This window comes from Pinus tabuliformis, chromosome 5_1 (assembly GCF_031772625.1).
Source record: "Pinus tabuliformis cultivar Carrire ecotype Pingquan chromosome 5_1, CPIR1, whole genome shotgun sequence".
NCBI classification, from domain to species: Eukaryota; Viridiplantae; Streptophyta; class Pinopsida; order Pinales; family Pinaceae; genus Pinus; species Pinus tabuliformis.
In genome coordinates, this window is record NC_142305.1 from 647,124,890 (window position 1) to 647,138,573 (window position 13,684).

The following is a 13,684-nucleotide window of genomic DNA, read 5'->3' on the forward strand; positions in this document are numbered from 1 at the left end:
TGACCTCATGGACCGTCCATCCTAATAAGTCATCAGCTCCTAAGACCTCCCGGACTTGTTATACATCCTTGCATGGAGGGAGTAGTAGCCAACAAGCCCACTCTATATTATCATTCCTAAACTCTTAAGAATTGCGTCTGTCCTAAACTCCAAAAAGCCATAGCAAACCACCCTAAAGGATTTTTGGATTGGCACAATGTCCTTTCACGATTCGTTATAATGCTCTTTAAAAAATTTAGAACAATGAGGGAGACATGCATGATGAAGTCAGTTTATGATGAATGTGACTTCCAAGAATGTCTCCGGACTAAACAACCTCGACATAAAATGCATTGTTTTGCTAATTGTTGACTTTTCAGGTAAAAAAATATATCCTTTGTTTTACAAGAGGTTGAAATTGTGGGTTTGATGCTCCATACTACCATGTTAGTGATTTGGCCAAGGATAGTGTATTTTACTTGGATTATATTGATGGAAAAGACGAGGGTTCACCTTAGCCTTTTCTTTCTGGAGATGCAAAATCATAGCTAACGTTCCATTAGTTGGAGATGTCAAAGCATTTCTCTCTTCCTCTAGCTCACTCTGTAGTTGTTTTATCGTCTAATGCTAGCCGCAAAGGGCCTCTCTCAATGCATTTAACTCATTCTTGATGTCCATCTCCACCTCTGCGGGAGTCGAACCTTCTCTCTGTTCGAAATCACCTTCTAGCTTTTGCTTCAAACGTTGTTGCCATTGATAAGTCTCTACGGCCATCACCATGCTACTGTGATTAAACTGCTTGAGTGAATTCTTGCAACGAGAGTTCATTGTCTCTCCTTCGTAAACAAAGATAAGTATACAAAACCCTAGTCCTGCAAATTATCACATAAAATAAAGAATGGCGCTAAAAAGCTCTTACTAGCATTTCTTTATCAATCTTTTGGCTCCTTCAATTTCCCTGCCTTCGCCTGCATAGACTGCGTTGTCTAAGCCAAGATTAACATAAAAACGCTTCTAAAGGTTTGTCCGAAATTTATCATTTTTTTCTATAGAATTTTTTTCTATTCAGATGTATAGTACCTTCGTCAATTTTGACAAAATAAAATCCATTTTTGCATCTTCCTCTCCTTTGTCTTTATTAAAGTAAAAAAGAAAATAAACATTTATTAATAACAAATTTTTATGAACTCTGAGTAAAACATCACAATCTCCTGTGTGACACTAAAAGGATCGATGAAAATCAATTTCTCTTAATTTATGCTAATGTTATTGTCGATCGAAGGCTCTGACTTAAATGGCATTTGATGATTAAATGGTTGATGGATTGCAAATCAATTAAGTAAAGCAGGGAAATAATTACAACACGAAGGACGCTGAGAGCCAATGAATTTGCAAATGCAATGGATATTAATATCTGGTAATAGCCTAATCAATCGAATTGTTGGTGAGACGAGATGCTACAGAAGCTAAAACAACCTTAATTTTTTATGCCTGCACCAAATAGCAAACTAATAAATGCCATACACATGTATATTAGAATATACAGAGTGGAATATATAAGGAACATAGTAGAATAGGAAACTTTTGGGTGGTTTACTGGACTAATCTGGTATCAACTACCTCCACGAAACAATATGTACTTAATCTGGTACTACCTCTACATAACATGAAATTGTTTAAGTGGTTTACTGCACCAATCTGGTACTAACTATCTCCGCGAATAATATCTACCTGCTACTGCTACTCAAGAGATAATCGCGTTACATAACGTGTCATGAAATCCTAGCGCGTGTTATGCGCTCACTCTCTAAATGCTGTATGCTGACAACCATGCATCTTATCCTCGGATCTTCTTATTATTGATTGAAATGAATATGTGACCACAATGGACGAAATGGGAGGCACATGGACAGTCACAGTGAAGTGGTTATATTCAATCGGGGATGATCATGAGGATCCGTTTCAAGGATTCCATCTGTTGGCGAGGAAGGCGAGTGTAGACATCCATACTCCTTCCTCCCACGTCTCTTCCTGGGAAGAACATCATCCCTCCTATACCAAATATCGCTGCAGTCTGGGCATTCAATGGCTTCCCCCAACCGTAGTCTATTTCATAAACAGGAAATTTGGGAGAATTCCCCGTCCCAACAAAGTAACGGCCCCCTGAGGTTTCCGGTAATAAACTTGAGAGAGGGCTCCCGCTTCGAAGGCGGCAGTCAACCCAATCTATCATAATATTGAGCTGCTCCTCCGCTATGCAGGACTTGATGAGTTCCTGGATGAGAGCGGCAGCGAAGCGGATATCTTGCCCCAGAAGCTGTTTCGCTCTGGTTCGGGCAATGCCCATGGATACGCAGTTCCCAAAAAAAGATGGGGGTAACGGCGGTTTTACTCGGCCTCTGCTATTAGTCATCATTCCAAAATCAACGGGCTCATTCTCTGGAACTTCTCGAGCTGTCGTTACGCATCTCCAAAAATGCGCGCTGACTGCAACAAACGAGCTCAGAGCCCCGGCTCGTTCCTTCAGCTTCCCTATCATTTCTGCATTAAAATGAAAACGTGAAATCTCGAAGTCCTCTGTTTGGTCATTCACGGATTCCTGGACATTGTTCTCAGTATTAACGTCCGCATCGCTTTTGCTTACGTTAATTTCCGCACTCTCGGGCTGTAAATCATCGCGCATGAACTTCAAAATCTGCGCTCCCTTGATCTGGCCGATGACTACGTCTTCGGCCCTGTAAGAAATATTGGGCTTTGTGCAGTTGATCTTTTCTTCGTGCTTAAAGATTGTTCTCATGTGCTCGGGTTCGGGTTTTTTGTATGTAGGAGATCCCCTACTACATTCCGCCCAGCAATTCATAAAATACCAAAAGGAACTCCCGTCTCCAACAACATGATGAAGGCTGGCCCCAATGCAGATTCCGCCTCCAGGAAAACCAGTCACCTGCAACACACAAAACCGATAAATTGATTTCCGTACTTTCTATTGTAATTAAATTAATTACAATAGGAAATTTATAATGGTAGCAATTAACGGAATATTCAAGGAGATCATGGTGTCTATGTATTTAATTTTAGTTAGGGTGGAGTAAAAATCCCACGAGACGAGACCAAGTGAGGCATTTAACTAAGTAGTTGGAGATGAATGTATCGGTTTTATACAATGTTATTATTTGAAATTTAATAATAATAATAATATTATTATTTAACTCAGAGGAATCCAATCACTTACTTGACATCTAATTATTAAGAAACTTCACCTCTAGGATTTATCTCAGGTTCTCCCGTTTGTAAAATTATTCAACAATTTACTTGACATTTAATTATCAAGAAACTTTATTTCTGGATTTACTGTCTTTTCTTTTTTCCTTAAATTAAATCTGAAACCAGAAAAGAAATTTAAATATGGTATCTCTCAAATTTTACAAATTTCACATTACTTTAATTATTAATTAAATTATTCAATAACTTCAAATTTAATAAATTTAAATATATATATATATATATATTAGTTTATCCTTACTAAATATTTAAATTTAATAAATTTATATATATATATAGATATATATCCTTATTAAATATTTAGATTAAATATCTGAAATTTTATATTATTAATACAGCTATATAAATTAATTAATTCATGCAATAGAAAATATATTAATAAATGACTAGTTACTTGTATCCATGTTTAACGTTTCACTTGGTTGGAAGGGAAAATTCGACAAAAACTGTGGTATCAATGCTCTGTAAACAAAGGCATAGACGTTATATATATGATTTTTAGTGGATGATTATATTCTTGTTAAAAATGTTGAGAATATTATCAAATATGGTTGCGGTGCAGTAGGCTCTCTTTAACATATAGAGACTCTTTGTTGCTATGGTGTCTTCTTGTCTGGGCTAGGTTAAATGTATTGAAGTAGTTGGTTGGTATTTTTTAAGTCTTTAAAATTAGTATAGATTTATTTTAAATATAGATTTAATATGAGTTAAAAGAGATTTAATTTTTTCAATGTAAATTTTATATGAGGAATTTAATTTTTTCATATGTAAATTTTTAATGAATTGATATTATTTAAATTTTTATATAGTTATTTAATATTTTTTATTTTTAGATTTTTCATAATTTTTATTTTGATGAATATGAACAAAATTTCAATTGAATTTTGATGATGAACAAATAACTTTACACATTATACTAGGTTGCAACTCAATAAAAAGCTAAATTTTTTAATTCAAAAATTTAGATACACATTACTAGTTCAAGCTAACTATGTCTGAGTGTAACTACGACTATAGAGCCATTGACAATAGATAGGTTGAATTGTCCTCCTTTGTCAGCAACATCGACTTTAGATCACCTTGCCGCAGGCAAAACGGCGATGTTCTGAACGATACTTCTAGTGGCGAGGTGAGGTTTGTCACGTTTCAGGCTTCCGCTTTAGTGTTTGAAAACTTGCTTTTTGTCGTAAGTTAGCTCCATGTTTAAAATTTCTCGCCTGGATATTTTATTGAGATCGTTGGTTATAATAGTGTTTTTATCTTGTAATTTATCATTTTATATTTTAAAATTAAAAGTAACTAAAAGTTAATTAAAGAAATAAGGCTATAAATATGAAAATCTAAGTGATGTATATGATTTACACTTCGTTTCTTTAATTCAGAAATGCAAGTTTAAAAACAATGTAATTTAAATGGTTATCACATAATATGTTATAATCACTCAACTATAAAATAATATGTTATTTTTTTTTGTTATGTTTTAATGACTCACATTTAAAACAATAAAATGATGGGATTTATTTTTATTTTTAACAGTGGTCAAGTATGTTGTATTATTTTTTAAATAAATAAATAAAATTATTTTGTAATGTATTATTAGTGAAATCAATAAACTTTAATTTATGTGTTATATGTTAAAATAAATATAATTATTTGATTTTTTAAAGAAATATTTTATATGTAATACATTTCATATTATTCAAAATTGGTGTTATATGTTTTTTTTTTTTTTTTGTTAATTTAACTTATGGTAGATTTAAATTTTTAGTCAGATAATATTTCATAATACATGCTTTTATAAGAAAATTAGTATTATATGTTAAATTAAATGCAAATACTTGATTTTCCTTAAAACATTTCATACATAACATATTTCATACTATCTTGAAGTTGAAATCAATGCACTTATATTTTCCTAGTATCATTTTTAAAATCAACCCATATAATCATTGAAATCAATGCAATCTAGCATTATTGAAATCAACGTAATTACATAAAAACACAAACATATTTAATATATAGCATTTATTACATAAGTATTAAACTGAATATGTCATACTATCATTAAAATTCATGCATTATAACAATTCCAAGTTGTATATCTATCTACTTATCTGTATATTTTTGTAAATAGAAACACTATTAATAAAAAACAATATTTTTCCTTTTTTTCTTTTGTTATTTTTATACATTTTAATTACATTTTTTTTAATTACAAATTTCAATAAAATAATCATAATTCTCAAAATTATTTATATTTCAAAATTATATATATAGAAACACCATTAACAAAAAAAATCTTTTGCTTTTTTCCTTAATTTTATGCAATTAATTATATAATTAAATTTTAATTACAATTTCCAATAAAATAATCATAATTTTTAAAAATGTTTATATTTCAAAAGTATAATTATCAATGTTCAAATATTTGTAAAACTATAAATCCTAGTGTAAGATTATATTTATAGTTAACTTTTTTATAAGAAAAGTACAGAATGTGTAAATCTATTTAAAATAAGTCACTATGAAATATAGAATAATATAATTGAATTATAGATGAATAGAAATCAATGATATATTGTATTAAGTAATTTTTTTTTAATAGATTTGATCGAATTAAAGAAATATATATATATAGATAGATAGATAGATAGATAGATAGATATAGTGTTGAATGTATTTTTTTTAGTGAGGCACATTATGTTAATAAAGAAGTGGTTTTGGATGTGTTTTTGATGATGTGATATGCTAAGTGTTCATGGTTTTATTTTGGTTTTTCTTACTCTTCTTAATGCAATAACTCCTTGTCACATGCAAGGTAGTTGGTTATGTCATCTCAAATTTTGGAGACATTCTTTTTATTAGGTTTTATTTTTAATGGGTGGCCATAGCCAATGAATCACTGTCTTGTTTCAACACAATGCATAGAATAGTTTTATTTTTTACTTTTATTAATGATTCTTAAAACCACATAATAATGCTTTCATAAATACATCTCCCATGGTCAAATTATTCTTATTTGTAAAAGATTTAGAGTATTTATTGAATTAAATGTCATGGTTCGCATCAATACTGCTACTAAAATCAATACATTCAAACAATTTTATTTTCTTGTTTAATATTCTTATAAATAAAAAATTTCTTACCAGAAGCTTTTTTCGATTGTTTTATTTATTTATTTTATAATTATATTGCTTACTCCATTGTAATTATAATTTTTAATAAATTATTTATAATTCCTAAAAATGTTTGTATTCTATAATTATAATTCCCAATAAAAATTAAAGTAGTGGAATTATATTTCTAATCCCTTAACTCAGTGTGTAAGAGTATCATAGAATATAGAATATATAAATCAATTTAAATAAATCACTAAAAACCTAAAATATTATTAGTTACTGTAGAAAAGATTTTCAATAGGGTTTTAGTTATCCGTAAACCTTAAAAGCATTGGTTGTGTTAGATGTATTTTTGATAATTGCTTTTCAATAGGGTTGTAGTTATCCGTAAACCTTAAAAGCATTGGTTGTGTTAGATGTATTTTTTGATAATTGTAGCATATTATGATAATAAGGAAGCGTGTGAGAAGCATCATTAAAGCAAGACTCTAAGATAAGTTGTCTAATTTTACATGAAAACTTTTTTATGCCTGGGTTTAGAATATATTATTTATATATTAAATGTTATAAATTCATTTATGTTGATCGTATTAGTTTCATATCAATAAAAAGTAGAAAAGACCCATTCTAAAATATATTATTTATATATTAAATATAATAAATTCATTTAGGTTGATCTTATTAGTTTCATATCAGTAAAAAATAGAAAGGACTCATTCCTATATACAACATGGTTGCCTATGTTACCCACAATTTAATTACCAAGTTTCACTTCCAATATGATGCAATCGGCATGAATCCTATATTTGTTACAATGTATAGGATTGCTTACTCTCTTAATTCCATGTTGGGTATGTTACCCATAATTCAATTATCATCATTTTTATAAAGTTTGAATCAAATTATTTTCAATCCAAATTCAAACTGGGTAATTATGATTATAACAATAAAATCATAATTTGTTTCATTGTGGTAGAATCTATTTGCATACCTGTACTGAGAGGAGCGGTCCCTCGTAGTTTTCATGCTTTGAACCATCACGGGTGGGAACAAGTTCCTTGAAAAAGTTTTTGTGACGAAAATCATCTTCTTCCAGCTTCTCAAAAGCTACATCAATCCATGCTTCAACGAATTCCACGCCGCCATCGCTGCAGTCAATTTCAGGCCGACGCGTCCCTCCTGACACTTTGGTGCTCAACCGACCTGCAACTGGATAGAAATCAACCAGAACTAACGACAGGCTCCTCTTTAGCATATCTGTGACCCTACTAAATTCCATCTCTGGATTTATTTTATAAAACAGAAGGGAATGAGCATTGATGACGGGAATAAAAATCAAATCGAGGTTGGAGAGGAACATGCTATGCTTCACAGTGGAGATGGCCGGTGCCACTGTTGAAACATTCAAGATCTTTACCTTTATTGGCTCTTCGGCCATGGCCTATTGCTGAGAAAACGTTCACAGAATAATAGATATAAATCTGCACACACACGAAGCCATTGCGTTTATCTCTACTTATAATAATTGTCAATTTGGGATAATCCACATGCATTTGTGGGCATAAAAAAGCCACGCACAATAACAATAATTCACATGAACATTTGTGGGACAATGTTTCAGATTTGTCAGGAAGATTTAAATCCGTATTTGAAAATTTGATAAGTTGACGTTGTTCTAAGGATTTTAGATAAAATAATATGTATTTTCTTTTAAATTAGAGTCTAATTTTATTAGATTTCAGAATTTTGGAAACATGAAGAATACAGAAAAAGTTAAATATTGAATGGTTCCAACATATTTCAATAAGATAACTCATAAAATGTTGCCATTAATCTTAACCCACCTCTTCAGCTAATTTAGCATCACAAGTTTTCCACGAGTCACCTGATAATCTCAATGACGTCCTTGTGATGTCAGGGCTGTGGCTCAAAGCCAATTTAGTAGCATATTCTTTACACGGTAAATCACCTGATAAACTCAATGACGTCCTCATGATTTCAGTGACACCAAAGATTATCAGCATGACTTCAATGAAGGATGGGACACGAATGGGAAAGATACTGAACTTAATTCAATGCGAAAGAGAGAAGGCACGATGTAACAACGTCCTAACATGTAAAAATGGCCACATTAATAATGACAGCTTGACTTCACACCACACCCATACCTTTCAAAAGCGTAATCTAAGTAAATTTGGCTTGGAAATTTAGGTACAATTTCAATAAAATTTGGCAGAAATATTTGGAAATTTGAGTTACAGTTATTAAGTTGTTAAATTTGTTAAGTTTTAAGATTTTGGTTTTCTAAACAATTTTGATGGTGTTGAATCTATTTCCACCGTAAAAACAAGATTCAAACACTCCTACTATCAAATTAAATGCAAAACAAAAAACTAGCATTAAGCAATAAATAAAATGAAAAAACTTATACAATACCAATCCCTTCCAATGTAAATTAATTGACCATAATCCTACTATCAAATTAAATGCAAAACAAAAAACTAGCATTAAGCAATAAATAAAATGAAAAAGCTTATCCAAGACCAATCCCTTCCAAAGTAAATTAATTGACCATAAACCAACCCTGAGTTCCAAAGCATGACTTAAACAACAACCAAACCTTTTAATAATTTTGACATTAAATCCTTTTAATAATTTTGACATTAAATTCTATTAGAGTCAGTTGGACTTCTTTGTAAAGTTTGAGTTTTACTTCTTAGTTGAAAAAAAATATCTAAAGAGATATTGAAATGAAACTCATCAAAATAATAAAAATTAATTATTTTATATTAAATATTAATTTTTAATGAACAAAACATTTTATTATATATTTTAAAGGTAATTAATAAAATATTAAATTTGATTAATTACTTACTCATTTCAAAATTGTATTTTTTTTTTTTTAATTTATCTCTTTTTATAATAAAAAGATATATATAACCATAATTAAAACTTAATTTATTTAAGATTTATTTCTTTTTCACATTTAAAAAAAGGAAATAACCCTAATCTAAATGATATAAGAAAATAAAGCATTTTAAATCTATCTCTTTTTCACATTAAAAAGAAACATAGCCCTAATCAAAACTATATAGGAAAATAGAGCATTTTAAATCCATCTCTTTTTTACCTTAAAAAGAAACATAGCCCTGATCAAAATTTAATTTATTTAAGAACCTCCCTTTTCCACATTAAAAGAAAGAGCATGACCATAATCCAAATGATATTCGAAAATAGAGGAGATGCATGGGATTTTAGAAGGTAACACTAATTTTTTAAAAAGAAAAATTGAAAGAGTATAACCAAAATCCAAATAATATAAGAAAATAGAGGAGATGTATGGAATTTTAGAAAGTAATTTTTTAATTTTAAAAATATAAAATTGTTAATGTTTTATTTATAGTAATTTAATTAAATGATGTGTTTTTTTAGAATTTGATAATATGAATTTAGATGAAATTGCAATTTTTATTATTTAAAATATTTTAAATGTATAAATAAATTTATCATTTTAATTTTTTTTAACATTAAAATTTTAAAATTTATATAATTTAAATTTATAATTTAAAAAAATTAAACTAAACCAAATAAATTAAAACAAAACAATAATAATAATAATAATAAAATTAATAAAGCCAGAGCATTATTTTCATTTAGAACCCAACATTCTACTCGCTCATGATCCACTAACCTTTAAAACGTATGATCATAAGGTGTCTTTATGGATTATTATATTTTTAAGATTATCCGTTAAAAGATTGTCACTTTCTACGACTCTCCTGAGGAGGCCCTTGCTTTTAATTGACACAGAGGGCATTAATTAGTGAAACATGTGTGTGTTAAAATTATCGATGCAAAATTTCCCCTCCCTCACTTTCTTGAGTGGGGCCATGCATTTGGTTGATATGAAGCACATATTTTAATGAAAAATTTCCATATTCTTGAATATTATCTATGTCAATTTTATCACTTTCTTTCGGCAAGGGGGCCTGCATTTGAGATGATTTAAATAGAATAATTTTTGTTTTTTAAACAGTATTTATACAGATTTCATCACTTTCTTAATAAATAAATAAAAAATTTGGGCTTTGCAATTGGTTTACATAGCGTGCATACTTAACGAAAATTTGTTTTTTAAAGTTTGGGCATTAAGAATTTCATGATTATAATTTTTTAATTTTTTAATTTTAATAATTAAAAATGTATGTGTTTTAAGATATTTTTACCATTTGTAAGAGTAGATTTAGATTAAGTGGGATTTGTATTAACTATTTGGAATAAGTATATAATATTGGAATATAATTTTTAAAAGTTTGATTTATTATTATATTGGAATATAATTTTTAAAAGTTTGATTTATTATTATATTGGAATATAATTTTTAAAAGTTTGATTTATTATTATATTGGAATATAATTTTTAAAAGTTTGATTTATAGTATTAATAATTAATGAAAATAAATGAAATATCTTGTTATTTTATGATATTATATTTTTAATTATTAATTTAAAATTTAGATATATGGTAAAGTATATATTATTTTAATTATCGATAAAAAAATAAAATAAAATAAGATTAATTTGAAGATAAATTTTAAGGGCTAATGTTTTTTCAATAAACTTATTTTTCATGTTTTTTTTGTTTTAATATTTACCAATTTCTTTTTTCTCTAAAAAATGTACTCACTCAAAATGCACATGATAAAATTATTTTACTTTAAAAATTTTCAAAAGTTTATAAAACTATGGAAAATCATCATAAGTTTGAATAAATTTATAAAAAATATAATTCATAACTTGCATACTAAATACTAGTAAGATCTACTAAAGTTTTTAAACTTTAAAATAATTTTTCATCCTTAAAATTTAAGGTAATTAACAGTTGTGTAATAGTCTCAAACCCAACATGATAAAAAAAAGTTTTAATATTTAGCTATTCCAAAATGTCAAACCTTTGATTTTTGCTACCATATTTAAATATATGTCATAGTAGAAAATTTTCTCTAGTAATCTACAAAGTCCCATTAGAAAAATAATATGTTTTAAAGTATAATCTACATGAACAAAGTACCATTAACCCTACTTAGCTTTAATTTCATGAAAAATTATAAGTATTTACTATTCAACCATTTTACAAACTTAAGCATTAAAATAAGAAGTCTAAATTTTTTATACTTTATATGTTAAGACATATTTTTATTTACACACAATTTAATTTTAAAATGTTGGAATCACAACTGGAAAATGAATTCAATTCATATTAAGAATATTGTACATATAAATATAGTGTTAAAACATTTGGATTCAGTTTCCAAGGTTTCTTGGACTTAGTAACTAATTACATAACGCACCTTAACCCTAACGGATTATGTGTCCAACATCTACCCCCGCCCCCCAAATTCATGAGGGTGTATATGAGAGTCCAAGAAGAGAGCTAAAATGCAAAAATGCATGACATCCAATGGTTGAATGTGCTCTCTCAAATGGTGATTTAAAAAATACCACAAACAAAAAGGTGGGAGAACTCAAGATCTCGACCAGTGGTGGTTTAAGGTTCACCACCATCTCTGGAACTAAAGCTCGAAGCAGTTCCTAGAACAATTCCAAATCTGGCTAGAAGTTGAAGTCTTATTCTAATGGAAGTGCTCCCTAATAATGATTTGAAGATGACCAAAAACTGTAGCAGAAACCAAAATCTTTTGTAGTTGGTGGTTTAAGGCAGACCATCAACCAAAAAGCATGCTCATGGAGCATGAATCTATCTCTAGATACAACTCTGAATCTGACTATGGCTGACCTTGGCAACAGGATCTGGCAGTTGGCTCTGATTCAAGTTGTTGCTCAAGCTTGCTTGATAAATCTTCGAATGATGAATCTTCGAAGTTGGTAATTGACCATCGATTTGAACTATTGTTATTATTGTGGCCTTACATTATTATTGTTATGTCAGCTCTCATTATATTATGACCCCTTAGACTCCTATATGTAGAAATGAGGTCTTTTCATTTGTATCATCCAAGAATTGTTCATTTGTGTAATGTAAAGGAGGTTTCCCCCTCGAAGACGCTGAATTCTAAGGCGTTGATATATCTTTTCCATCTTTTGGTGAGCTGGTTTCATAACATTTGGTATCAAAGCTTTGGATTCTAGGGTTTTCGCTGCTCCAAACAGGTCATTGTGGAATTTTCGCTATAACATTTTTTCTGTGATGTTTTAGACACCAAAAAAAACCCCATTTGTGTTGAAATGGTTTTGAACCTCGAGTCTAAATTTCAGAGATTTTCGTGCTATATTTGTGGAGATATGATCTGAGGAAGTTGGCCTTTTTGCTGACTCCCGAATTACATTCCAAACAGGTGATCTGGGGAAAATAGTCATAACTTTTGTTTTGAGCATCAGATTGAAATTTCCTAAGAAGTTACAGAAAGAGGACAGACTGTAGTTTCCTGTGTATATTTTTCAGATCCTAAGGTTAAAACAGTGACACGTGCCACTTCATACAAGTTCACTATTCTGAAAAGGTATATAATCAGGTCATCTTGGGAGATTGTGCATAACTCTCTCTTGGAGAATCTAAATTCAATCAAACTAGTGGCATTAGAAAGAGGACGCAGAGGACTACTGCAAGACGCAATTTCAGAACTTAAAGATCTGAAAGTACAGAGTTATAGTCGTTTCAAGATCGAGCTCATAAAATCAAGAAAAGCAAGATGAGGAAGTCTGATGGCAAGGATCCGTTAAATTGGATACTATAGATGGAGAAATATTTTGATCTACATGGTGTACCACTATTACAAAAGGTATGTATTGCATCTTCATATTTAAAACAAGATCAATTTTTGTGGTATAAAGGGCTTTGTTCTCGTAAGCAACTTGTTACGTGGTCAATTTTCATGAAGGAAATTATAGCACATTATGAGAATACAAAGAGCAACACCTTCTTTAGAGCAACACCACAACAATTGGAAGAAAAAAGAGAAAAAGGGCTTTGTTACAAAGTGGAAAGAAAAATTGTGGCAACAAGGAATTCTACCCCTCACAAATATAAATATGGAAGTATTGTTTCTCCTAGCCTTCCACAACCTACAAGGGTTGCACCACAACAATTGGAAGAAAAAAGAGAAAAAGGGCTTTGTTACAATTGTGATAGAAAATGCACTAAAGGTCATAAGTGTGCTGAGAAGAAATTATTTTACATAGAGTATGAAGAGGAGGAAGAAAAGGATCAAGAAACATCAAAAGAAGAGGATATACGTGAGGACCCAACCCCAGAGAAAGAAGAAATGAATCCGACCATATCTTGTA

General features: G+C 29.7%; 1 protein-coding gene across 2 annotated transcripts; it reads right to left on the bottom strand.

Annotated features, from left to right (window-relative positions):
- Positions 1-1,480: 1,480 nt before the first annotated feature.
- On the bottom strand, positions 1,481-7,948 carry LOC149166651 (hydroxycinnamoyl CoA quinate transferase-like). Of its 2 annotated transcripts, XM_089431381.1 has the most exons (3): positions 7,798-7,948; positions 7,372-7,589; positions 1,481-2,923 (listed from the first exon to the last, which is right to left on the bottom strand). In XM_089431381.1, exons 1-3 carry the CDS (start codon positions 7,931-7,933, stop codon positions 1,913-1,915), a joined length of 1,365 nt encoding a protein of 454 aa, XP_089287507.1. In that variant the 5' UTR covers positions 7,934-7,948; the 3' UTR covers positions 1,481-1,912. The 2 variants fall into 2 exon arrangements, with proteins under 2 accessions (XP_089287507.1, XP_089287506.1); XM_089431380.1 differs by having other exon boundaries at positions 7,372-7,885.
- Positions 7,949-13,684: the final 5,736 nt, after the last annotated feature.

Coding starts and splice junctions, on each gene's coding strand:
- LOC149166651 (XM_089431380.1), bottom strand. CDS start 7,818: ATGGCCGAAGAGCCAATAAAGGTAAAGATCTTGAATGTTTCAACAGTG. Junction 2,924..7,371: donor GACCGCTCCTCTCAGTACAG/GTATGCAAATAG, acceptor TGTGTGTTGCAG/GTGACTGGTTTTCCTGGAGG.